This window comes from Dermochelys coriacea, chromosome 10, assembly GCF_009764565.3.
Source record: "Dermochelys coriacea isolate rDerCor1 chromosome 10, rDerCor1.pri.v4, whole genome shotgun sequence".
Taxonomy (NCBI): domain Eukaryota; kingdom Metazoa; phylum Chordata; order Testudines; family Dermochelyidae; genus Dermochelys; species Dermochelys coriacea.
The window spans coordinates 3,964,343-3,991,808 of record NC_050077.1 but is presented as its reverse complement, the minus strand read 5'-3'; the positions used below and the strand labels follow the sequence as shown (position 1 = coordinate 3,991,808).

The following is a 27,466-nucleotide window of genomic DNA, read 5'->3' as shown; positions in this document are numbered from 1 at the left end:
TCACGTGCCCCCGTCTTACCCGGAAGGGGCGGGTCCTTCCGGCCGGCGTGGGCGGGGAGCTGTGAGCGGGGTGAGGGGGCTGGCCGGAGGGGTGAGTGTCCCCGGGGCCCGGCAGGGGGGCGCTGTCTGGAGGGTATTGCCCGGGGAGCGGGGGGGCTGGGTGACATGGAGGGCCCCCTCCTCCCCCTCGGGGGGGCTGCGTGGGGGGTATCCCCTGTGGGGCTGGGGGAGGGTATCCCCTTGGGGAGAGGGGGCTTATGTGGGGTCACCCCCCCCCCAGATGGGCTGGGGATTTGGAGGGCTCCTATGCGGGCTTGGTGCATTGGGTGGTTATAAAGAGGGTATCCCCTGGGAAGCGGGGGTAGGGGGATGGGGTTTGTTATGAGAGCGCCCCCCCCCCCCACTCACCGTGAGCAGCTGGAGTGTGGGTATTTGGGGATCATAGAGGGCCCACCCATGGAGGCTGCGAGGTTTATCGGGGGGATCCATTCTGGGGGAAATTGTACAAGGACCCCCTATAAGTAGCTGGGATATTGGGGATTGAAGGGGGTTATACAGTGGTCTTCCCATGAGAGCTGGGCTATCTGGGTACTAGGGAGTGGATATGGAGAGGACAGTTCTGGTGGCGATAGGATGGGGGACTATGTGGGAGAGGGGTTATGGAAGGGGTCTGTCCCTCTAGGGAGCTGGGATATGTGTGGGGGTGGGAGCGGGAACTGTACAGGGAACCACACCGAAATATGTGAGAGATTGGGGCTGGGAGAGACTTATAAAGGGATCACGCACAAAATGCATATTGGGGTGCATTGGGATGTTGGGGATTAACTTGTTCCCAGTACTCATGGGACAGCAAGCCCATTGTGGAGTTGGGACTCTCTTTCTCACATAAAGGAGGCATATGTGATGAAGAGTATATTTATTTAGCACTTGCCATATTTCTGTAGCAGCCACTGAAGCTGTATCTAGCCTAATGGGAGCCTGTTTTGTGGTGGTGTGGGAGAAATGGCTTCTGAGGGCCTTCACTGTTTTTGGTTGAGATTGACACACCTACTCCTTGTACCCCTCTAGCCACCCTACTGTAGCTGGTGTGATGCAATGTTTAATTAGTTTCACACTTTTGCGATCACGTCTCCTTTTTTCATTTATTGCTACTTTCAAAATTTGCTCTGAGATGAAATTTACTATATAAGGTTTTTAGCCTGGGAGCAAAACACCTTACGAGTTCCTATAAAATAAAACAACGCTACAGTTTGAAAATTGACGTGTGCTGGTCAAGCATTTGGTGCTGCTTTACTGCACGTACAGCCCTCTGGGAGAGTGCTGCCACAGACAGGGAAGTTCCCTAGCTAGCTCGAGGACATGTTCAGCAAAGGTTACAGTGGCATAAGCATCCCACAACTTGGCAGCATCGCCCCTGCCAGTGTCTCTTCCCTGATCTGAAGGGAGTTCACTCCTTGGCTTGTTTGCAAAGACTTGTGAGAGTAGAGCTGTGTGTAAATATCACATTGAAAAGTGAGATGGATTCCAGTGTTGCCTGGTTCATAGGTTCTGTCTACAGCTCTCTATATAGTAACTGTTCTATGCATGCAGGGGCCTCTTGGTGTTTTCTTGTCAACAATGGCGAAACTGCAAAGCAAGGATCCTGGGTTAAAGGAGAAGTTTAAGAGCCTCTTAGGTCTGGGACCATCGCGGGCTAGTTCCAAATCATCAGAGGGCAAGCAAACAGAGTTTATCATCACTGCAGAAATACTCAAGGTAAATTGTCATAGGGTTTGAGGACTGAGTTTAGTCCCCCTGAGTCCTATTTCCAGCTTTGCCACTGACTCCGTTTGTGACCTAGGGCAATTCACTTATCCTACCTGACTCTCAGGTCAATCATAGATAAAATGGGGATAAGGTTAAGTACCTCATAGTATTGCTGAGTCTTAATTAGTTAACATGTCTGGGTAGTTTGAGATACCTGGCTGAAAGGCTCTGTGTCAGTGTAAAGTGCTATTATATTAGGCTAAATTAGAGCACACTTTCCATTTCCCCCTCATTCTGTCATCATTCTACATGAGCTTTAACTTGCTGATGTTGGTTACAGCTTCATTTAAGTGTATCTCTGTGGGGGTGACTAATGGTTAGGCTCTAAAAACAATTTTTAGACAATGTGGAGCTAATTTGATAATGATCCAAGTGGTCATTTTGAGAGCTGGAGAGGGATGTTTCTGATGAAGAAAGGCAGAGCCTGGATTATCTTAATTATTTCCATTCTTCTTTTCAGGAATTAAGCGTAGAGTGCGGATTAAATAACCGGATACGAGCGATCAGTCAAATCTGTGAAGTAGCAAAAACCAAAAAATTTGAAGAGGTATGTTTGCTGTCGGGTGTAGGGTAAATGTTACGAGGATTGAGATAAGCTTTAAGCAACAGCCTTTGGCTTCTCTTGTAACAAGACACTTAGGTAATTTGGCCTACCTTAACATTGTTATAATTGTTGTAATCCAGAAGTTATATCTTGCATTTTTATTGTGCTGTACAAACCTATAAGAAATCAATGATCCCAGCTCCAAAGACCATTGGAACAATTTAACAAGTGTAGTGGAGGATCATAGAATCATAGAATATCAGGGTTGGAAGGGACCCCAGAAGGTCATCTAGTCCAACCCCCTGCTCAAAGCAGGACCAAGTCCCAGTTAAATCATCCTAGCCAGGGCTTTGTCAAGCCTGACCTTAAAAACCTCTAAGGAAGGAGATTCTACCACCTCCCTAGGTAACGCATTCCAGTGTTTCACCACCCTCTTAGTGAAAAAGTTTTTCCTAATATCCAATCTAAACCTCCCCCATTGCAACTTGAGACCATTACTCCTCGTTCTGTCATCTGCTACCATTGAGAACAGTCTAGAGCCATCCTCTTTGAAACCCCCTTTCAGGTAGTTGAAAGCAGCTATCAAATCCCCCCTCATTCTTCTCTTCTGCAGACTAAACAATCCCAGCTCCCTCAGCCTCTCCTCATAAGTCATGTGCTCTAGACCCCTAATCATTTTTGTTGCCCTTCGCTGTACTCTTTCCAATTTATCCACATCCTTCTTGTAGTGTGGGGCCCAAAACTGGACACAGTACTCCAGATGAGGCCTCACCAGTGTCGAATAGAGGGGAACGATCACGTCCCTCGATCTGCTCGCTATGCCCCTACTTATACATCCCAAAATGCCATGGCCTTCTTGGCAACAAGGGCACACTGCTGACTCATATCCAGCTTCTCGTCCACTGTCACCCCTAGGTCCTTTTCCGCAGAACTGCTGCCGAGCCATTCGGTCCCTAGTCTGTAGCGGTGCATTGGATTCTTCCATCCTAAGTGCAGGACCCTGCCCTTATCCTTATTGAACCTCATTAGATTTCTTTTGGCCCAATCCTCCAATTTGTCTAGGTCCTTCTGTATCCTATCCCTCCCCTCCAGCGTATCTACCACTCCTCCCAGTTTAGTATCATCCGCAAATTTGCTGAGAGTGCAATCCACACCATCCTCCAGATCATTTATGAAGATATTGAACAAAACGGGCCCCAGGACCGACCCCTGGGGCACTCCACTTGACACCGGCTGCCAACTAGACATGGAGCCATTGATCACTACCCGTTGAGCCCGACAATCTAGCCAGCTTTCTACCCACCTTATAGTGCATTCATCCGGCCCATACTTCCTTAACTTGCTGACAAGAATGCTGTGGGAGACCGTGTCAAAAGCTTTGCTAAAGTCAAGAAACAATACATCCACTGCTTTCCCTTCATCCACAGAACCAGTAATCTCATCATAAAAGGCGATTAGATTAGTCAGGCATGACCTTCCCTTGGTGAATCCATGCTGACTGTTCCTGATCACTTTCCTCTCCTCTAAGTATTCTCCATCACTGGCAATTATTAAATCAAAATTAGATCTTTTTCTAAAAGACATGCTGTAGTTCAACGCAGAATTATTTCAAAGAACTTCTATGGCCTGTATTATGCAGGAGGTTTGATGAGTTGATTACGGTGGTCCCTTCTGGCCTTAGAATCTATGAATCTATATTCGTCTGATTTGGACAGTGGAAACATAAACTGTACAACAAAGAGCTCACACTCCAAAGCAAAGCAGAGAGAGCATCATTGAAAGGCTTTCCAAGACAAGTAGGTTTAAGAGGTGCTTAAAAGAAGACACCAAAGTTATTATACCTGTTGTAGGGTGGTGGGATGTTGCTCTTGACCTAACCTTATTAGTAGCTGTTACAGTCCTGCAGGGAAGTGTCCGCTAGTTCCCTCTGACCTAGAGTTGCTCTACGAACAAACAGGCACTGAAATAACTTTAAATCAGCTTTAATTCACACTCTTAATTATTTCTGTGCAAGTCTCTGTGTTAGATGCTCTTTATATCAGATTGTCATGTTGGTTAAACTCAAAACAAAAGCGTCCACACAGAGACTTGAATGGAAATAGCTAATGGCATGAATGAAGCCAGTCCAGTCATTTTGTTTGTGTAGGCCAACTTTCACTGGGCAAATGTGGTGCACAATTTCCACTCTGGCTATAGGAGAATGTGGAAGTAGCACTCAGGGAAGAAGGCATTAGGAAGCTACGAGGCATGAATCTTGTTAACTCATCCCAGCATGACTTGCCCCAATTCAAGAAGTGACCTTGTTATAGGGGGAAGACTCCAGAACAAGCTCAACCCTGCTAACGATAGCTATCTAATAAATGGTGCTGTTGCTTTCTATGTCCACTTATAGCATGCGGTGGAAGCAATATGGAAAGTGGTAGCTGATATGCTGCAGCCAGAGCTACCAGCAGAAGCCAGACATGCTGTGCTTCACCTGCTGAAGGCCATCATTCAAGGACAGGTAAAGCCTCCCCCTTCCAAATGGGGCTTGCACAGAGCAAGATGAATAGCACTAGCTGGCTGCCTCCTGCCATTTAAATTCTTCTCATTCTCTATCTTAGTCCAGCACAGTGAACAGGAAAAGCCTTGCATTCAGTTTGATTCTCTTGGCTCTCAGTTTAACCTTTTTTCTCTTTTAATTGGGGAGGCATTTTGTACTCCTGGAAAGGGGAGTATTTGCAGTGGCTGAATTCAATCACAGTGCAGCAAGCACAGTATAATCTTTGCCTAGACAGCTGTGTCAAGCACGTTAATCCTGACCTGCAGCATCCCTGCTATGGCAGGTACGCTAATCATCGAGGCAAATTCTGTACATGAGCCTTTTTCTTCAGTCTGATCAAGTCAAGCTCTATGAATCCTCAAGCTATTACAGCATCCCACTGAGCAGTGCTGTCTGTAGCATTTCCTTTTCAAGTCCTGGAATTAGTGGTCTGGCTGTTGCTATGTGGGACACTTTCCGCATCTCTGGGCTTCTGGGCCTGCTGAATGTTGGAAAAGCTGTCTGGGGTCAGCAGTGACAGCTTGATAAATGTCTCTAAGAGGCTAAGGAGAACTGACTGCATTCCCAGCAGACCATGGGAAGATTTTTAGTAGACACTTACACAGCCCAAGGGGGGAAAAGTTTGCTTTTAAAGTGTGAAGAACTTTCTGATAGTTTCCTAATCATGGTCTATAATAAGCCTAGTTTTCAGTTTCTATTGTGTCTCACACTATAATTCTTTCTCCTTTCAGGGTGAGAGACTAGGGATCCTCAGAGCACATTTTTTTCAGGTTATCAAGGATTATCCTTCTAATGAAGATTTGCATGAACGGCTTGCAGTGTTCAAGGCTCTCACGGATAATGGAAGATCCATTACTCACCTGGAGGAAGAATTGGGTGAGTGTTGCATACAAATGCCGAGGGTTGCTGTTGTCTTCAGATTTTGGCATAGGATTGTCCAAAAGCTGCAATGCCGTTGTTTTAAAATCAGGCTGAAAAAAACTTTATGATGCTAGTTTTACCTCTTTAAAATAAAATTCCATGGCTTTTCTATAGGGCATAAAAATTATGTACTATTCTACATTATTGTGTAAAGTTTTACGGTACAAATTCTCCCATGCCAATGTGATAAACAGTTTTATAGTAGTGACAAACCTGTGGATGTTCTGCATCTGTGAGTTTGGGGAGCTCTCTTAATTTTAAACTGTTGCCTGTTTATTTTTGGAGGATTTTCTGTTGTTGCCGTCTTGTGGCAAACTTAATACAACCCATCTGACGTTGTTTTACATCTGCAATGTGGTTTGATCCAGGCAAACTTAGCAAATTCGTAAAAATGTGAATTCAATGCATGTGGCAGTTTATAGCAGGATAAGCAAGTCAGTTGTAAGCAACAGCTAAGAAGAGTGCGATAGATCAAATAGCAGCCTTGGTCAGTCGACCCTCACTCTTTATTATTGCCTTCTAGGGAGCAGTTTATATAGCTGGAAATATATCAAAGGACAGATCTCTTTTTCAGCAAGTAGGGCCAGAAGGGAAATTGCAGCATTTTTGGATTGAAACCATGTTATAACACCACCACTTCCTTCTCCTTTAGCTGAGTTTGTCCTGCAGTGGATGAATGTCGGGTTGTCCTCAGAATTCCTTCTAGTTCTAGTGAACCTGGTCAAGTTCAACAGCTGTTACCTGGAAGATTATGTTGCTGATATGGTCCAGTAAGGTTAAACTATTAACACTTATTGTTTCTAAATTGCTGTGCAGAGTTTGTGGATAAATTCAGTGGTCTAAATTTTCAACAGACCTCCACGTGTATCTGTTTGCATGTGCAACTCTGGGTTTTGTACACACAGATTGACCAGTTGGGTGACAAATGACCAAGCTAGCCTCTGAAAGTGAGCTTTGTGAGGGGGAAAGGGTATCTGTTGAAATAATATTAGTATGGCTGTGGTCAGAAAAGTAATTAAAATGGCACCAAGGTGTTTTTATTTCAGAACATAGGTGGTTGTCAGAGCTGACTTTTCTGGCAAGTGTATTCTTTTGCTGCTATTAGCTGTTTTGGCTCTAAAGAGTTATGGGAGAATGATCCTGTTTCTGGTTATGTGTCCGTCACCAGAATAGTTCAATAGATTCCAAATGCAGGGCCAATTTCTGCCCAGAATTATACCTGTGTAACTGCACTGAAGATGGTGGGGTGGCGTGGGTGTACATGACGGTAGCACTTGACTGGCTTAGTTGTCACAGCTCAGCGATGCTTAAACCTGAAATAACCCATCTCGCTTTCCCAAACCCAGAACTGAAGATGCAGGAGTGACACTTTAGAAACCTATTTGTGTAAATCAACCAAATTGATATGGAAGCAATGAAACACAAATATGGAGTCTCTTGATGTCATGTTTCAGAGTAGAACTCTCCTTCACAGACCAGATTGTCAAAAGAGCTCAGCTCCCAGCCACTCCAAAAACCTGATTCTTCTTGTTGGTACTGAGCACTTTTGAAGATCTTGGGAACTTAAACAGTATAATGCAATACACCAGCTCTTATAATATTCTGATCTATAAACCTGGGTTAAATTACAATAGTGCTCAATCCCCAGTTTGTATAGGAGATTAACTTGACCATATTCTCTTCACTAGATTTATATGCTCGGGACCCTGGTACCCAGCTGTATTTAATGAATATTAATGATAGTGAGATGTAGCTTAAGTGCAGCTGAAAACTAGCTATTCGGAAAAGGGCTGGTGACACTAAGCATGCTCCCAGAAGTATTATCAAGAGAGCCACACACAGTCAGGAAAGCAACAGGGCAAACTTCTACACTAACCTAATTGTGTTAATTTTGGCCGATTTTTTTTGGTCATTTGTTAAATTAGATTAAAATAAACATATTTAACTACGTTTTCCTCCAACAGTATGATCTGCCTATTGTGCATTCAGACATCATCTTCGGTTGATATAGAGGTCAGTAATTGGAGCCTCTTCTAATATCGATTACATTCTATAGAACTGATCCATTACAGATCAGGCCACTTTTGAATAGCTAGGCCAAAACTCTCTAGGGTTCCCAGGGATTTTCTTCCTTCAGGAAAAGCTGCTGTAGCAAAGTGTGGAACTTACTATATTGTTGGATGTTGGGTGGAGAGAGGCATTATGACTTAGGTGTCTGAGCATAGAGGTGGGAATCAGAATATTATGAGTCGCAGTCCCAACTGGGCAAGTCACTTATCCTTCTCTTACTCCAGTTTCACCCCCTATGAAGTGAGGACAATAAAATATTGTGAGGATTAACTAACTCTGTAAAGCACTTTGGGGTCGTGTAAAGCACTGTACAGCTACTAAGTTATTAATTTAGTCATAAAACCTTGGGACAAAGGAACCAGGATGATCTTGCTAAGGGATTTCCTTCACTGTTTAACCATCCTTGTCATGGTTTGGTTTACATCCTGAACTGATGTATCCCTATTGACTTCTGAGGAGTTTTATGGCCATAAGTCAGGACAGTTTAACCTGCTGTATTTCAATGCCACATCAAGGGAGAAGTGAGTAACCATTGTGCTTTTCACCCCCCACAAAGGTCTCCCTGCAGGTCCTAGATGCTGTGGTTTGCTACAACTGCCTGCCCTCGGAGAGCCTCCCAGTATTTATCATCACCTTGTGCCGCACCATCAATGTTAAGGAGCTTTGTGAGCCATGCTGGAAGGTCAGAATCCTTTTGTTTCTCTGGACATGAGTTCATGTACCATGCACAGTTCTGTCTCATTAAAGCTATGTTGTTCTGGATATTAGTATGTTAAAAATCTAGACTCCAGTTACCTTTTTGATTTATAATAGTTCTTTGAGAGGAGATCAGAGCATATACCACACTTCTCTAGTTTATTAGAGAATCTAATCTGCACTATCCATTATTAAATTGAATATGTAACCTCTCTTGACTGACTGGACCCTGAAGCTGTATAATGACCTACTAAAACCTTCTCTGAAAATCCTCTAATACTTGCTTTTTAGCTTATGCGCAATCTCTTGGGAACCCATTTGGGGCACAGTGCTATATACAACATGTGCCGCATCATGGAAGACAGGTATGGAATATCATGCTATTACATTCTTTTTTAAGAAAAAGCTCAGTGTTGCTTTGACTGAAATAAATGACGTACTGATTCTAATGGGAGCAGGAGCAGACCCAAAATTTCATGTGTGGTATAGCAATTAGAAATTATGACTGCTTTGTGATTTTGGATGGTGCTAATAAGCGATGGTCACGTAAACACCACCCTATACCGGAAACCTACTGACCGCTATTCCTACCTACATGCCTCCAGCTTTCACCCAGATCACACCACATGATCCATTGTCTACAGCTAAGCTCTACAATACAACCTCATTTGCTCCAACCCCTCAGACAGAGACAAACACCTACAAGATCTCTATCAAGCATTCTTACAACTACAATGACCACCTACTGAAGTGAAGAAACAGATTGACAGAGCCAGAAGAGTACCCAGAAGTCACCTACTACAGGACAGGTCCAACAAAGAAAATAACAGAACCCCACTAGCCATCACCTTCAGCCCCCACTAAAATCTCTCCAACGCATCATCAAGGATCTACAACCTATCCTGAAGGACGACCCATCGCTCTCAGAGATCTTGGGAGACAGGCCAGTCCTTGCTTACAGACAGCCCCCCAACCTGAAGCAAATACTCACTAGCAACCACACAATAGAACCACTTACCCAGGAACCTATCCTTGCAACAAAGCCAACTGTGTCCATGTATCTATTCAGGGGACACCATCATAGGGCCTAATCACATCAGCCACACTCTGAGGCTCTTTCACCTGCGCATCTACCAATGTGATATATGCCATCATGTGCCAGCAATGCCCCTCTGCCATGTACATTGGTCAAACTGGACAGTCTCTATGTAAAAGAATAAATTGACACAAATCAGACGTCAAGAATTATAACATTCAAAAACCAGTTGGAGAACACTTCAGTCTCTTTAGTCACTTGATTACAGACCTAAGAGTGACTATTCTTCAACAAAAAACTTCAAAAACAGACTCCAACGAGAGACTGCTGAATTGGAATTAATTTGCAAACTGGATACAATTACTTTAGGCTTGAATAGAGACTGGGAGTGGATGGGTCATTACACAAAGTAAAAACTATTTCCCCATGTTTATAGCCCCCGCCCCGTCCCTCAGACGTTCTTGTCAATTGCTGGAAATGGCCCACCTTGATTATCACTACAAAAGGTTTTCTCCCCCCTTCGCCCCCGCTCTCCTGCTGGTAATAGCTCATCTTAAGTGATCACTCTCCTTATAGTGTGTATGGTAACACCCACTGTTTCATGTTCTCTGTGTATATAAATCTCCCCACTGTATTTTCCACTGAATGCATCCGATGAAGTGAGCTGTAGCTCACGAAAGCTTATGCTATAAAAAAAAATTTGTCAGTCTCTAAGGTGCCACAAGTACTCCTTTTCTTTCTATACCTATGTTTCCCCATTAGTAAAATGAGAACAGTGCCTAAATGGTTAGTCTTCATGGTTTTAAAGTCCTTTTAAGATGCTCTGATTTAGAAGTACTAAGTATTGTTCGTTTCCCTTTGCATGAGTCTTGTACTCTAAAACTAAACCTGCTGCTATAGTGTGATCTAATAAAATCTTGGCTTACCTTCTGCACCCTGTCTTAGAGCCTACATGATGGATGCAGCATTACTGAGAGGAGCAGTGTTCTTTGTCGGAATGGCTCTGTGGGGTGCACACAGACTGTATTCTCTCAAGAACTCACCTACATCAGTGCTGCCCTCATTCCTCAAGGTAAAGTGGTACTTGGGAGGAACTTTTATATTGTGATAGTGCCTAGGAGCCTCAGTTGTGGACCAGCACTACATTGTGCTAGGTGCTGTGCAAACTCAGAACAACAAGACAGTTTCTGCCCCAAAGAACTTCCAATCTAATTATAAGACAAAAGCCAACAGTTGGATAGAGACAGATGGGGGAACACATGAAACAAGAAGGCAATAGCTAGTTCAAGCTTAAACTGATACTTCGTTTGGGAATATTTTACTGATTCACGAAGCAAATTCTTGAATTTTTCATAATTCTGTAGAGTTTAAGGTCAGAAGGGACCATTAAAACATCAAGCCTGACTTTATTTAACACAGGCCATTAATTTCACGCAGTTACCCCATAACGTGGGTTAGACCTAAAGCATTTCAGTCCTCATCAGAGTGAACTGTTGTGTGCACCAGCAGAGGACTGGAGACACTGAGGTACCACAAACAACATTCTAGACATTTTACACAGCAAAAAAAATCCTGTCCCTGCTTCAAGTAGATTCCAGTCTACAGCATACAAGTGCAGGGAGAGGGGACAAAGTCAGCATGAATGAAAAGTAAAGTGTGGCACTTTTTTTTTTTAATTAGTGCAAGGATTTTTTAAATGGAGAGCCACCCTGAAGGGAGGATTAAGATTTATGAGGTTGTTGGCAGAAGTGCCTGTTAATGGAAACTGCAGCTATTTGAGAGAAGGCTGAAGTGTTCGACCGACTGGGTGTTAGTGCTGAAAGCTGTACTGTGATCACTTCTCCTCTATCAGGGCACTTACTAAACCCTTGGTACGATATTAAATTGGGAGTAGCCTGCCACCTTTCATGCCCTCTTCTGTACTTTGGCAGGTGGCAAGGCTATTTTTGTAATGGATTTTAACCACAGCAAAGGGAATGGTGTTGAACTTCCCTTATTGGCTAGCCATGCTGTATGTTTGATCTGTAGATTATACTTTAGGCCAGAGAGAGTCCCTGAAACAATATTAGAAGTTTCATATAATGGGCTTGGTTTGAGTGACCAGATTGAGTGGTCTCATTACAAAATCCTACTGTGTCTTCAGCATATGGGGACCTTTCAGCCAAACCACAAGAGCTGGTAGCACTGTCTACAACCTCATATTCCTGTGGAACCAAGGGTGCATTTTAACATCCGAGTTGCACCTGTTGGGAATACATTATTGTGCTTATAAAATGGCCATCTTTGATCGGCTTTTGCAGCTGTAGCCTCAGACTTCGGGCTTGTCTATCCTTGAAACACTACAGTGGCCGTGCTGCAGCAGTGTCACTGTAGCACTTCAGTGTAGACATTTACTATAACGACAGAAGGGGTTCTCCTGTCACCGTAGTTAAACCATCTCCCGAAGAGGCAGTAGGTAGGTTGATGGAAAGATTGAGCCCTTCAAACTTCTTAATATGTAGGATGTTGATCAACTTCAGTTTAAGAAGGTTACAGATCATTAACTGACCTGAGGAACTTGTGTTCCAGGCCATGACTTGTCCCAATGCAGTTGTATCGTATGAAATAGTCCTGTCCATAACCAGATTAATCAAGAAGTATGGGAAGGAGCTGCAGGCTGTCACTTGGGATATTCTTCTGGATATCGTTGAGCGATTACTCCAGCAGTTACAGGTAGGTATTGAGCCAAATCTTGATATGTTATAAAAACATCTTGTAGGAAGTATTTTGGTTTATAAAATGGTCTTATTTTTTAATACTGAAAAGCACTCTACAGCTTCTGCTTTTGATGGGGGGTAGTGTGTACCCTGCCACAGCCTATAGACTTGGTGTCTGACCCTGGGGCTCCCCCGTCAGTGGAAGCTGTGCTTGTCATGGAGGTGGTGAGGTATTTGGTGTTGGAAGGGAAGAGGACTGAGTGTGGGTCTGGCTTAACTTCTGACTCTAGTACTTCTCAGCCAACACTCTTATTTAAATTGTGACATACTTTGTAATGAAAAAGAAACTATTTAGAGCGGCCTTGTCTGTGTTTCAGAGTATAGAGAACCAGGATTTGAAGTCCATTGTACATGCTCTGTTGACTACTGTAGAAGAACTCTGTGACCAGAATGAATTCCATGGGTCTGAGGAGAGATACTTTGAACTGGTGGAGAGATGTGCTGATCAGAGACCTGTAAGACCTTCTCTCCCATCTCAAGTCAATACAGTCTACTGTGGTTTTTTTCCCCTTTTAAACCTCCTGGAAATGTTTCTCCATACTACAGTAGTGTCTAGAAGCCCCATCCAAAATCTGGGGGGCATTGTATGAACGCATAATAGGGAACAGTCCCTGTCCCAAAGAGCACAAGAGACGCACAGGAAACATTCAATATTCCTATTTTACTGATGGGGAGCTGAGGTACAGGGACAGTAAGTGATTTGCTCAAAGTCACACAGGAAGTCTGGCAGAGCCAGGAATTGAACCCAGAACTCCAGAGTCCCAATCTGAGTGCCCACAAGACCATCCTTCCTCTTATTGCTCACGTCAATAATAGATTTTTATCCCATACAACCAAGGGCGACGGGAGTTATAAAATAGCACACATTATAAAGCTACAGTGAAGACTTCACAGACCCTTGAAACCTATTTTGGAGGGAGGGGAAGGGAGATGCATGCACAGTACGTAAGCTCAGGACCATTCTTACATTTTCTTTTAAAGGAATCTTCTCTACTAAACTTAATAACGTACAAAGCTCAGTCTATTCACCCTGCCAAGGATGGCTGGATTCATAACCTGAAGGTGTTAATGGAGAGGTTCTTCAGGTAGGAAACTGCAGCTTTAAAAATAAAAGGTTGTTTCAATGTGTATGCAGCCTGTTTAATGAACTGTCTGTGTTTAAAACAATCTAACTCTCTGGATCTCTTTAATGTTAGTAACGGCTGCTGAAATATGGGGGTGATTCCAGAATGCAGGATTTGCTTTTTGTCCAATCAACAGAACAAAAACGTCCAACTAAGGCTTATCATCCTTCTTTTAACAAAGTGGAGGGTGGCCATTGGCTGCTTCACTTCTCTAATTAAATCTGTCCTGTGCTCCATTGCGTGACACTCTTCCTTAGTATCAGAACTACAACCCTACCTCCTAATTATCAGGAATGCTTCTGATTTGACAGTATCCTGTAGTATGGGGTTCTGCAATGGTAGTTTCCCAGAACATGCTTTTGTATTGTAGAATGATCCCCTGATATAGCAATCCAGAGCTTTTGGCTCCTTTTAAAAAATTAGGATAAAGACCACTTCACCCCTGTGTATGTGGTTCTAAAGTTGTGGCACAGAGTATCTCTCCCATTCACACATGCTCTCCCTGGTTGACTCTAAGATTTGGAGATGGGTACGGCTGCCCATGTGCTACAACAGGAACTCTTGTTTTCGTAGATAGCCTTCAGTTTTTTCTTGATGGTAGCACCTTGTCTGCTTGGTGTTGCAACTTCATATGCAGAGAACATTCACTGAAGGTTCACGTGGTCTTTGATTGTAACGTTTTTAACCGAGAAAAAAGGGAGTTTGTCACAACATGCTCTCTGTCCTCCCTTTAAACTCTTTTGTCCATTTTGGGTTTGTTTTTTCTTTGTTAGGAACGAGTGTCGTAGTGCAGTTCGGATTAAAGTTCTGGATGTCTTGTCTTTTGTCCTGAGCATTAACAGACAGTTTTATGAGGTTTGTATTTTTTGATATTTAGTTGTGGTGTTTGAATTTGAGATCTGGAATGGGTGGTGGAAATGTTTTTCTGATGCTTAATCGTGTTAGTTCTTCAGGCCTAGTTTCTGCAATTCTGAAGAGTCAGTCCAACGGTTCTGAAAATGTAGGATGCTGTAATTAGGTTTCTTTGCAATGTGACTGGAAGGATTTGCCTATTAAATGTGGTCCATAGCTGCTTTTTTAAAGTCTGTTATCGGTTTGGTGTATACATAATGGGAGTTGATATTAGCAGGTCTATTTTGACAATGTGCATTTTTAATTTTCACCTTTGTGCATCTTGTGGATACCTTCTTTCCCTATCCTAAGGTTTCCCAGAGAGGTTGTCAATTCCATTCATTTTACTAAAAAAAAAAAAACAAACACTTTTTTTTTTTAGTGTTGGGGATGGGAGATTTAATTTGGTTTGGATAGAGAAAAAGTTTAGTTTGTACCAAGATGAGGTCAAGATATTATCTGACATGAGTGGATTGACACTCTTCAATGTTTCTGTCTTAATTGAAATCCAACATGGTAGGCGCTGTGATAGAGCAGAGACCATTGATTTGCTTGTTGACTCAAAGGAATGTCTGCTCAATGTGTCTGTTGCAAGGAAAGTGGAAAAGGCGCTGCTCAGATTCCTCCAAGTTCTGTTAAACTGGCAGCCACCTCTGTTTCCTGCCTCTCTGAAAAACAAGGCCTGTGAATCCTATGTGAATAAGGTCTGTTAAAGTTGAGCTACAGAGCCTTTGTCAGATCGATAAAGACCTAAGCTGCTGAGTCCAAGTTCAACAATAGTCTAAATGTTTGGAGAGATGACCTAGAAAGATATTTAAATAGGCTGGAGGAAGAAATCCAGCAGACTAAACAATGAGCTAATGAAGACTAAAGCTATTATGACCTCGTGATACATTTGTGTTAACTCGCTAATAAGAGTGAGCTGGGAGACATTTTGCTGAACAGCCTGTCCTATTACAGGAGGAGCTGATTAACGTAGTGGTGATCTCACAACTGGCACATATTCCAGAGGATAAAGACCACCAAGTCCGGAAACTGGCCACTCAGCTATTGGTGGACCTGGCCGAGGGCTGCAACACGCATCACTTTAACAGCTTGCTTGATATCATAGAAAAGGTGAGGCTTTGCTTGCTCAGTAGTGACACTTGCAATAACTTCATCTCCATCTCTTATCCAATCCCTTTACTGGAGAACAAAGAAGGTGAACAGTTAATTATCTATATGATCCAGAGGGATGCTGAGTAGGACTCCTGGATTTTGGAGGAAGTCAGAGCTCTAATGAAAAGCAAAAAGGTGCTTTGGAACCAGCTCTGCTAACGCACATCCAAGCTAATCTACAATATTAGAAGACTTTCAGTGGGACCATTTATTTTGTGCCTTTCTGACCTATTGGCATGGAATTAAATCGGTGTCTCATTGTGCCCGATGTGGGTTTTAAAGGGCATTTCTCCTTCTGTTTTTAAAAGGTGGCTGCACGTTCTCTTTGGGCTCCTGTTGATCTGGAGGAGAGAGACTTTCTGTCTCATTCTGCTGCTTTAGAGGATGTGAAGACAGCTGTTCTAGGCCTCCTGGTAATTCTTCAGGTAACACTGTGGAGCGTTTAAAAATCCCTCTCTTAAAACAGTGTTCTCTAGGGCTTTGTTTACTGGCCAGTCAATTCCCAATAACAAATTCTTTCTCTTCTGTATCTTCATAGCCTAGTTCACATGTCCCACTCTTTTTAAACTAACAGAATAGAGGATATTTTAGCCATGGTTGGGTTAGTTCTATTCTTGACTGGGTACCTTGCATATGGTGTATTAAATATTAAATCTTTATCTACTAACAGCCAGCATGTCATAAATGTGAATGTTTTGGTGATATGTTCCTAGGGTCCAGCTAGAAAGGCGCCAGAACTGGATTCTCAAATCTGAATCTTTTTGAATCCTAAACCCAAAGAAATTCAGATCCCCAGATCCAAACCCACTCCTGTGACTTTTTGGGGTCTGGATTAGATAAAAAATGAGGAGTTCTAATGTGACTGAAATTTCTCAGCAGAAATCTCACTAATTCAGTTGCTATCTTGGGCAAAAACTACCCGATTTCTTGTATTGCCAGACACTCACCATTCAAGATGGGGGAAATTCCACAAGAACAACTTAAGCCTGTCAGGATCCAAACACCACTTTCTCAGGCCATCTCAAAGCCTGCCCTGCCCTTTGTTTGTTGACGTTACTAGCAGCGTCAGTGGAGTATAGCGTCATACCTCCAAGCAACGTCTTTATTGGGTAATTCATAAATTAAAGGTCAAACTTGCCACTCTAACAGTTTTCATAGAAATGTTGGTGTCCATAATGCGCACATGCTGCATTCATTTAAGAGTAGGAAGATGGATCTGTTTGGGGATTGTGTGTGTGTGTGAGATCCCCAGGATCCTCTGAGGCAGGCCGTGGTGGTTTCCTCTTCCTGTGCCCCAGTGGAGGGCTAACTCTGCAACCTATTCTGCCCATTGCTCCGGAGTCTGCACAAAAGGTCTGTACAGAACCATCTGTTCGTGTTGGCCTCAGGAACAACTCTCAGTTGCCTTTCTTTTTACGTTTGATGCCAATTGACCAAAGATGGGCTACTCTGTTAACAAGTAAACCTTCAGTGTGTCTATTGACTGTTGTTTTGTGCCTCCATAGACGAAGCTGTACAGCTTGCCTGCCAGCCATGCCACTCGGGTGTATGAGATGCTTATTAATCACATCGAACTCCACTATAAGTACGTTTACCGCCTCCCGATTGCTACCAGCATCAGATTGCAGGTATGGATCATCTCTCTCCTAACACTATGATAGAAGGAGGGGCTGAACTGATGCTTTAGTTGGGTAGAAGATGGGGAGTTTGTAGGAATTTATTACTGTGTACTCTGCAACATACTTCTGTAGCTGTAGAACAATCAGTGCTGGAGTAAAATGTTAGTTAGCTGATGGCAATGTGTATAATAAATTCCATAGCTGTTGAGTTCAGGGGGTGGGAGCCCCTACAGAATCAGCCCCGATGCAGAGCAAATCTTCTTGCTGGCCAGGAACAGCAGCAGATTGGGTGGTGAGAAGCTGGGGGAATATTCCATCAGCAGAGGTTTTGAGTCATTCCAGAATGCAGTGAGAAATCTTCTCTCTTGCAGGCATTTGACTTTCTGCTGATGCTTCGAGCAGACTCCCTCCACCGCCTTGGCCTTACCAACAAGGATGGAGCAGTGAGATTTAGCCCCTACTGCCTCTGTGACTTGGTGTATGTTTCTCATTGCATTGTAGTACCTTTGAAACGGTGACATTCTCATTTGTGTATTAATAGTCTGTCATAACCTCTGTACAACTCTTCTCAATCTCCCAAATTCTGATCAGCAGTTATCAGACCACATTCATAGTTATGGCTTGTGGGGGTGTTCCTCTAGTAAATAACTTCGGAACCAGTCCTGCAAATCCTTGGCATTCAGAGCTCTCAGGAGCCTCAGAGTTCTGTGTATTGGAGGCATGGGATTTACGTAGCTACTCTGCAAAAGTTTACAAATCTGTTGTTTGCAATTTCTGGCCAAGAGTCTGAGAAATCTGGTTTTACATTAAGATGCGGTACAGTGATTTGTAGAAATGTTGCTATTCAAGCTGCACAGCCTAGTCTGGTACTAATTGACTCTTTAACTTAACCCTCTTAACAGAGGTATCTCTGAAAAGGAACTTGGAGAAGCAGTCTTTGTTGTAGATAATAAAGTGATGCATGTTTCTGACTAGTTGGCTTGGTCACTTCTCTGAAATCTGTTGCTTTGCATATGCATTTCTCATCTTGCTTTTGTGTCTGGTAATGACTACTGAAACACTGACCTGGTTTGTATTTCCATGGTGTAGAGAACCAGAGAAGAGGGTGTCTGAGAAAAAGCCTGCTGGGACCCTCTCCCCTCCATCAGGAAGCCCCAGTGTTTCCTCCCAGAATGCCATTCTTCGGATGGGCTACTTGCCCTATTCACTGCTCTTCCGAATCCTCCTGCAGTGTTTGAAACAAGTACGTTGATGAACTCAGTCTGCAGTGGAGTTTTGCACACAAATTTGCAGGTTTAAAACTCAAGGGTTTGGAATGTTAATGCTGAAATGTTCCGGAATGTCAGCTTTTTATTCCCTTTATGCCCAAAAAACTCCCACTGAATTTTTTTTTTAAATGGATATTTCTTGTGGAAGATCATGATACCCATTACACTAAGAAGCAGGAATAGAGCTTTTAACTCATCCACTTGTGGTAGCTGATTAAACTGCATATGCAGTGCTGAGCCTAATCTGTTTACTCAAGGAAGGCTTTAAAAATTGTCTGATAGGAAGCGTTTTTGAAAATACATAAAACAAAACCATGCATGAATCTTATCTCAAAAATATAATCTTTGAGACTTACCCACCATTTCACAATACAGCCAATTAATACACTGTTGTGCTTTATTTTTCTTAAAAGAACATAATCAATTATATTTAAACCTAAAATATGACCAACCCGTGTTTTAAAATTATCTAGCAATCAGTGTTATCCAGGTTGCCCAACACCAGCCGAGGGTATCTAAATAGCTTCTTGAAATCCAGAACTTTCCATCCAAAAATTATTTGTGTGTGATCCTACAACTCTTCAGCCACCAGGAGGAGCACAAGTAAAATTCTTCCTAAATCAAGCAGACCAACACTGGATTCTGCTTCACAGGAAATAAGGGTGAATTTTTTTTTTCATTTAACAGAGGTGAAAAGCCAGTAGGAAAAGTGTCACGCTGCTTCTCAAAGAGAATTTAAAACTAATAATAAAAAAAACCCAAAATTAGAAGTGCAACTTAAGTTGACAAACTGTTGACCATTAGATATTTGAGTATGGAAAGGAAATAATGAAGTGCATTAATGTTGGCTCTGGACAGCATTTTATTCATTTTTTTGGGGCCAGGAGTTGTCTTGAACTCTGGAATCACTTTTTTGTTTTGGCGGATGGAGGAAACGTGTAGAAAAGGCCTGGGTCGGACTCTTTCTGCTTGTTTTCACCGTCTACTTGGAGATCAGTCCATTTTATGGCATCAAAATGTCTATGCTATATCTGAGCTAAAGGATGCAGCTGGGTGAAACCCTGGAAGCAACCCATGCATCAAATAAAAGCAGCATCTTTGCTAACTAACAAGGCTGGAGAAACAAGGATCACAGCAATAAACAACAAATCATTGTTTGAAGCTTGCTGGGCTTTATTTTCAAATTTAACATATCATGCAAAGTTTCCCATGGAACGTTATTTTCTTCCTTACTAAACTCTCTCCCCTTCTTTCCAGGAGACAGACTGGAAGGTGTTGAAACTGGTTCTCAACAAGTTACCTGAGTCTCTCCGCTACAAAGTGCTATTTTTAACCTCCCCTTGCAACCTTGACCAGCTGTGCTCTGCACTCTGCTCCATGGTAATAACCAGTGTGTCCTCCTGGGGTCTAGACACCACAACTTCACTTCTAATAGAAATGTGTTTGCTTTAAGGCTTCCTTATTTTATACCCTTTATTTTTGGGATTAATCTGTAATTAATCTGTACCTCACCAACAACGTGACCCCTTTGCTTTAGCTTAAAACTTTGTGTTAAGGATAATTAAATTCCTTTAGATATTTAACTGTCCATATGCTTCAATTGCTAAAGAGTATAGTTATAAAAGTGTATCTATAAATTGAGTGAGTTTTGAGGACACTTGAGCCTAAACCTAAACAAACTGACCTTCATGTAAGGCTTTGGGGTTCTGGGTGTGTATAACGGTCTCCTGCAAATCCATTCCCCCACACTAAAACTCTGTGCAAAGTTAGCTAAGGGATTTATTTCATAGTTTTATTGTGAAGATTATGTTCCAAGTACAGCATCCAGATCCTAGTATGTATATGACTGAGCTCTGGGACCTAGAAGCTAATATTGTTTCATAACGGGATGCTGTACTGCTCTTGTACTATGAAAATGTGCCCAAGAAGACCTGAATTGAAAAGGCAGGTGAAACGCAAAGTACTCAAGCCCAGTGTGTATCTGATTAGCTTACAGACAAAAAGACAACGGAGAGGTTACGTGGCACTCCAGATGGGTTCTCCCGCAATGACATGCACCTGGCTGTTGTTCCAGTGTTGACTGCATTGATATCTTACCATAATTACCTGGACAAAGCTAAACAGGTACTGTCAATGGGATGGGCTGTGGGAGGTGAAGTCTGAGTCTATCTCCAATGCCCTTTCTAATGCGAGCCTGTTTCAGACTTGGAGACTAAAGGTACAGTTGCCCTGTAAGCATTTGCACTGGACATATAAAGGGGCAGTTCTGCCAGAAAACAACATACCCACTGTAAGTAAAAGTAATGTAGGGTGACTGTAACTGAGAGAAGTTAGTAAAACTCTATTCATATTGTGAGCTTTGTGCATTTAATAGCACTTTGTATAGTCAGTTTTATTGTTGCCATCCCCTGCATAGTCATTGTTCTTTCTCCTGGTCTGAAAGACCCTGATAACCATCAGAAGGGAGCAGAAAAGCCTTAAATATTTTGTCCCTTTTTATTCTGTCAGAAACTGTTATCTTAAAATGGATTATTTCAAAAACTTCAATATGACAAATGTTTTGTCTAAGATTTAGAGCCAAGATGTGTCCAGCAGTGCAGAAACACCTGTGACTTTTTTTTTTTCTCTTGAGATTGTAGTCTTTAATTGCTAGTGCATTTCTGGTAAAAAATTCTTGGAGCTGCTGGCCCTAGCAATGCAATTACCAACACACAAGTAGCATTTTAGTACCTAGAAATGTTAGAGATTTGTTAGTGGCAGATGGATCCTGGTCTTATTTTACTATACCGAGCATATTCTGTTCTGTTCTTCTAGCGTGAAATGGTTTATTGCCTGGAACAAGGCTTAATTTATCGCTGTGCAAACCAGTGTGTTGTGGCTTTATCCGTATGCAGCGTTGAGATGCCTGACATCATCATAAAGGCACTGCCTGTCTTGATAGTCAAGTTAACCCACATTTCTGCTACAGCAAACATGGCAATACCTCTCTTAGAATTTCTTTCAAGTAAGTTGCAGTGGAAATTGTGTTTTTTACCTATGTTCTTCAGCGGCTGTGAAAAGGCTAACTGTATTATTTAGCATGAGTATCATCATCTTGGTTTAGTTTAAGGTCAAATACAACTTGTTGTAGGGTTCACTGTATTTCTGGTAACAGTGCTGCAACTGCCATAAAATCTTAACATCTAGTCTACTCTTGCTCATGTAACCCAGCTGCTCAGCCTAATACACGTGTGCACTGAGAAAAAAGAAACATGCTTTACATATAAAAACATTGGAGAATTGGAAAATCTGGGGTTATCTTTCCCTCCTTGTAGCTTACACCTTGCAAAATAATAACAACAGAATGTAATGTAACATTAGCTTTCCTGTTGGCACCAAGTGGTTTAGAAAACACTGCATGCTTCAGCTCAATTCTGAGTCAGTAACAAAGTGCTCTCATCCATACTTCACAAATGATTTTCTTATTGACCTGTTTCAGCTCTAGCCAGGCTGCCTCATCTCTATAGGAACTTTGCAGCTGAGCAATATGCTAGCGTGTTTGCCATCTCTCTGCCATATACAAATCCCTCCAAGTAAGTTCACGCATCTTTTTGTTGTTGTTTTTCTCTCCTTTTCCCTATCTGTAAATTGGGGAAAATGAGACTGACTTACCTTTGTAAAGTGCTTTAAGATCTACAGAGGAAAAATATAATTGTGTGTGATACCTTTTATATATGGTCTTGCTGCTGAGGGAGGGCCATATTTAGCTTCAAGACAAATAGTGCATGTTGCTAATTGCACTCCAGGTTCCTTTCCCCCTTCAACTTACAATAGTATTCTCTTCCACATCTCTGTAATATTAGAATTGAACTGCATCTCTTCTGAAAATGTGTTCAGATTGCACAGCTAAACTGTTGAAATCTTCCCCTGTTCAGGTTTAACCAATACATCGTGTGCCTGGCACACCATGTGATCGCTATGTGGTTCATCCGATGTCGTCTGCCCTTCCGGAAAGACTTTGTTCCCTACATTACAAAGGTAACAGTTATTGCTGGATCTTGCAATACAAAGGGTGCTCTAAGAACTGCAATCTGTGGGTATTATTGATGTAAATTTACAGAGATTCTATTTTACATCACAATAACTCACCTGTACTTATTAATACATTAGAATTTCAAAATCAAATGTAGCTCTTGAGAATTGGCTCATGGCATGTGGGCTGCAAATACCAATGGTTTGAACCATTATCTGTGTGTCCAAATTGGCAGGGCTTGCGGTCAAATGTCCTCCTCTCATTTGATGACACCCCTGAGAAGGACAGTTTCAGGGCTCGCAGTACAAGTCTGAACGAGAGGCCGAAAAGGTAAATTTGTATTCCATTCCAGTTGGGGCTATGGATAGCTCTTCATTAGGAGCTGTTTAAATGCCAAATGCTTTCCTGTGTTTTGTGGAGAGAACTATCTGTGTCCTTAAAGATGGTGTGTAATCTTTCTGATAACCGGAATGTTCTGTATTAAGACACAGTCTGCGTTGTAGTTAAACCTGAAGTCAGAACGAGCTGGTGGCTAATGGTATGTATTTGTACTAAGGCATCACTGGTTGCCCCATCCACTTCTGCAGAATGTAAGCTTACATTCTAAAAATAATACTGTCAGGTGAATATGAATCAACATAGTGCTAGCTATAAAAATAGTGAGAGGGATGCATGCTCTGTTCATCTCCATGGTTTGTTAATTCTGCATCTTAATGATAGTTTAACAGTGGATGCTTAAATGATTTCATTGTGGATCATTTTAATAGCAATGTGTACAAACTGGAGCAGTTGGGTGGATTATGAAAGCCCCCACTTTATTTTTGCCCAGTCTAAACTCTGGTAGATCCAGAATCTGACCTATTGCTGCTCTATTATTCTGTGAAGAAGAGAGTTCTGGATCTCTGATCTCTTCTGAAAGGAAAGAAAACTAGAATGACAAACCAGTCTGCCCTGGAAAGTTTCTGTATGGCAACAGAGTCTAGATTTCAGTTTCATAAGAGGAGAAGAGATAGCGTCCGCTTCTTAAAATCTGTGTAGCTAACAAGCAACTCACTGTAAAGTATCTTCACAGACTGATCCCACTAGGAAGGAGTGTTTTGAAATCAGTACTTCAATTCAGGTAGAACCCTGAAGTCCATTCAAGTATTAATGTTATTGGAAGCAGTGATTGATATTTTGAAGTACCATCTGCAGAGAGAGAAGGGAAGATGTAGTTTGGAAGTCACTCAATGTTTTGCAAAGGTGGCTTATCCACTGGACTCTTTGAGTTGGTTCACTGAACTTGCTTCAGCATTTCTCTATAGTGAGGCCATAGTAACATCAAATCTCTGAGGAAAGTGCCTCTCTTTTAAATTGCAAGGTATAATAAGGATCTTGTAAAAAAGAAACACCATCCTCACCTTAATGGCATAGCTGTAAACCCTGTCTTGTGTTTGCAAGTTAATATTCTTTAATCCTTCATCTCCTTGTTTCATTTTTAAAATTTGGAATAGACACCTTTGCCAATCTATCTTTTCCCCAAAACCTACTTAATTTCATTGGGTTGGAATACTACTAATTCTGAAAGGCTGTTGCTCTTGTTAACATAATTGGATCACCGTGGCTAGTTCTGCAAAATTCTTTTAGGGGATGCAAACTGTAATTGGATAGTAACATGGACTCCTCTGCAAACCCTTGTTTATGGAAGAAGTCCCAGTCAGTGATGCTGTTTCTGTGAGTAAGGGTTTTCAGGATCAGGTCCATGGGTCTGACTTCATTGAGGACAAATTAGAAAGCTTAGTTCATGTCCAGTGTCCCAGAGCCTTTTGGGAAAAGAACTTTATTCCTCATGCTAGTAATTACACATAAGCAAGGCAGGAGAAACTATTACTGATTAGTCAAGGCACCTGGGTTCTGTTTCTAGCTTAATCATTGGCTCACTTTCAGACTTTGGGCAAGTCTCTTAACCTCTCTGCCTCAGTTTCCAGAGAGGTAAAACAAAGATACTTGCCTGTCTCAAATGGATATTTTGAGGCTTAGTGTTTGAAAAGCACTTTGAGATCTCGGGATAAAGTCTCTATACAAGTCTTATTTAACGGTGATAATATTGCAGGAGAGCCCCTGGTTAGAGTAACTAAATGGGAAGTTGAAACAAGCCCAGCTCTTCAGACTGGAGAAACCTTGATACCAAATCTGAGTGAAAACCTATTTTCTCTTCCTCAGTGCAGTGTAGTATTCCAACTATCATTTACATCAGTTTTTGTTTGTACTAATTTCATTTGTTTGTAGTATTTGTTAAAACCTTGTTTTCAAAAGTGATTTTTATGCTTTCAACTCTGCCTGGTTTTATGTTTTTAATTTTTCCTTTTTGACATTTTTTTTGTTTTACATCACCCTCTGGGATTCCCCAATATTGACCCTGTGACCTGTGACCTTTCAACCTCCATCCCTACAATGATTTCTTCCCTTCCTGTGACCTGTGCAATTACACCTCTTTCGGGGCTTGGTGCTTCTTCACCTAGTAGTTTAAGAATAGCCAAAAATGCAAGGCAAGGCTTGAATAACTCTCCTCCAGTGAAAGAGCTGAAAGAACCCTCTGCAGTTGATGCCTTCCGATCCCGCAGCATCAGTGTGTCAGAACATGTGGTCCGCAGGTAGTGGCACTTTAAAGGGGGAGAATCCAAGAGCAAATTTGCACTTGGAAACTTTGCTGCAAGGGTGGGTGGGGGCAGGGTGGGTTTGCATGCGGGATGCTTGCATGACCTTCAGAAAATAAAAATCGGGTCCAGTCTACAAAATATGCTTTGGAAAAGCTTCATGGAGTTCCTGTGGTTTACCAATGCTGGTTGTGGTGGTGTTACATTGCCCTGTGCTTCGATTTAGTGATGCTCTATTCACAAAAGCTTCTTTTATTGCAGAGTAAAGATTAAGGATAGAAAGGTTGCATTCTATGCAAGTTTGAGTCTTTGTTAAACGGCTTTTAAATTACAGCCTTCCAAAGGCAACTTGAATCACGAATGTCGCAGTTTTCTGCTAGGATTGTGTGCAAACCTTCCCTGCAAGGCGGAGAGAATGGTTCATATGATTATTGCTGGGGAAAAAGGCACGCAGAAGTCTGTTGATATAAAGTAACTCACCATCAATGCATTAATTTATCTCCAAGATATTGTATCTAAGGGACAAAGCAGTGAAGGGCAGGCCTTACAAAACGGTTAATGTTTTCATGACCAAAGAAAATAGTTCAGTCATTGACTCTTGATTTGGCCATATCACATCTTTTAAAAATCGTAAATCCTTTTCTCCTGTTTCTGAATTTGTCCCTTGAATATTAAATTGCTGGCTAGGAATATGGTGGCTAGAAGTTTCTTTGCCTGAAAATGAATGTTGTTAGGCTACAGGAAATAAGCATCATACTGTCACTGGAATTGCATTGCAAATATTTCTGTTTTTGATACGTCTGGGGGGGAGGGGCATAGAAGTGACTATTGTGAAAAATGCATTTGACGCTTCAAAATCTAATGTCCCTATTAGTCTATTACAGTATATTACATGGTTCTCTTCTATTATTATATTTAAATTATAGGTAACAAAACATTTAAATAATTACTATCTAATAATGCCAAAGAAGTTGCTGCGTAATATAAACCCAGCTGAGATGCAGCCAAATCTTTTTGCAAATGACTGTGTTAGAGGCATTCTTTATAACAAGTTCTGTAACACAGCCTGCTATTGCAATTTCTTCAAAATTGCATTGCTTAAAATACAATTACTTGAAGACATAATTGCTTTATATCAATGTACTAATTGTGTGCAGAGTGCAGTTTTTTTTGCCACTGGCTTAGCTAGATTTTACATAACTCTGAATTTTATTTCTGCAGTTTAAAATCAATATATGTAACGCTACTGTTTGCCTTGCTGTTCTGCACCACATCCCTCCTAAAGCTGACCCTGCTCAAATTGCACAAATGTCAGCTATGCTTCCATTTTTTTCTCAAGCTGAGCTGTCAGTTCTGGGGTGACATAGCTGTCATCTTCAATGACTATATAAAATACTGGTGATTTGAGAATGATTCTGAGGTGCCCTGGGTTTGATATGTGTGGACATAGTCAAACCTATTGTGGCATGTGCATGTATTGCAGATTGCTCCATGGCTTAGTGCTGATCAGATGACAATACTGTATCTGTTTTGCAGTGTAACTTGACACACTCTAAACTCCCTCTCTCAGTAGGATACAGACATCCATCACTAGTTCAAGCCTGGGCTCTGCAGATGAGAATTCAATGGCTCAGGCTGATGACAACTTAAAAAACCTCCACTTGGAACTCACAGAGACCTGTCTTGATATGATGGCCCGATACGTCTTTTCAAATTTCACTGCGGTGCCCAAGAGGTGGGAGTCAGTTACTTGTTATGGTGTTAGCTATTCTTTGGCCTAAAGGTACGTCTTGCTTCATCAGCAGGAAATTGCTGGATCAAATTTCAGGTTCTTTTGAGCACAGCAAGTCTCATATGCTTAACCCATCCCCTCTGGCTAAAACCTTCATTGACTTAGCATGAAGTCTGGCAACACAAAACTGCCCTAGCGCCGTGTATTAAATCCTGTCAGGACTGCCTCAGCATTGAGCCTTTCCAGAGTAGATACATTGAAAACCATTCAGTCTTTTTGCATGAAACCTTTAACAACCTTTCTGGTCTGTGTGGTTTTTGAAGAATCCTAAAGCACTTTTCCTATGAGCAGAGGCTTGCTTCCAGTACGTGGGCTAAATTTCACCCTCCTCACCTCCTACAATATAATGCAGTTTGCCAGATGACTATATTCCTTCCCATCAGAGACTGTGTGTCTGTGTGTGTTGTGTTTGGGGATCCTTCAGGATGAAAGGTGCTGCACAAATTGGAAACACTGAAGTTTTAATCTGATTTGGTTTCCGGGAAGGAGTTGTGCAGCAGGGATCAGCTGCATCGAGGCCAGGAATAAATTTGCAATGCTGTCTAGCAGCCAGAGAAGTAATTGATATTGGAGGCAGCATGTCCTTCATCCTGAT

General features: G+C 42.0%; 1 protein-coding gene across 11 annotated transcripts in view; it reads left to right on the top strand.

Moving 5' to 3' along the window:
- The first annotated feature begins 2 nt into the window (after positions 1–2).
- The window catches only part of TSC2 (TSC complex subunit 2), a 45,898-nt gene continuing 18,434 nt past the window's right edge, over positions 3–27,466 (top strand). Inside the window, exons 1-27 of one of the 11 annotated variants that reach the window (XM_043493926.1) lie at positions 44–91; positions 1,591–1,755; positions 2,267–2,353; positions 4,743–4,853; positions 5,624–5,768; positions 6,466–6,583; positions 7,778–7,826; positions 8,440–8,565; positions 8,871–8,944; positions 10,561–10,687; positions 12,184–12,327; positions 12,689–12,826; positions 13,353–13,456; positions 14,269–14,350; positions 15,347–15,502; positions 15,853–15,969; positions 17,050–17,172; positions 17,535–17,641; positions 18,253–18,406; positions 19,689–19,811; positions 20,421–20,555; positions 21,246–21,435; positions 21,910–22,003; positions 22,346–22,448; positions 22,679–22,773; positions 24,945–25,076; positions 26,650–26,814. In XM_043493926.1, the coding sequence (XP_043349861.1) occupies positions 1,618–1,755; positions 2,267–2,353; positions 4,743–4,853; positions 5,624–5,768; positions 6,466–6,583; positions 7,778–7,826; positions 8,440–8,565; positions 8,871–8,944; positions 10,561–10,687; positions 12,184–12,327; positions 12,689–12,826; positions 13,353–13,456; positions 14,269–14,350; positions 15,347–15,502; positions 15,853–15,969; positions 17,050–17,172; positions 17,535–17,641; positions 18,253–18,406; positions 19,689–19,811; positions 20,421–20,555; positions 21,246–21,435; positions 21,910–22,003; positions 22,346–22,448; positions 22,679–22,773; positions 24,945–25,076; positions 26,650–26,814 (3,137 nt within the window). In that variant the 5' untranslated portion in view covers positions 44–91; positions 1,591–1,617. The other 10 variants (XM_043493928.1, XM_043493930.1, XM_043493929.1 and 7 more) reach the window with 10 other exon arrangements.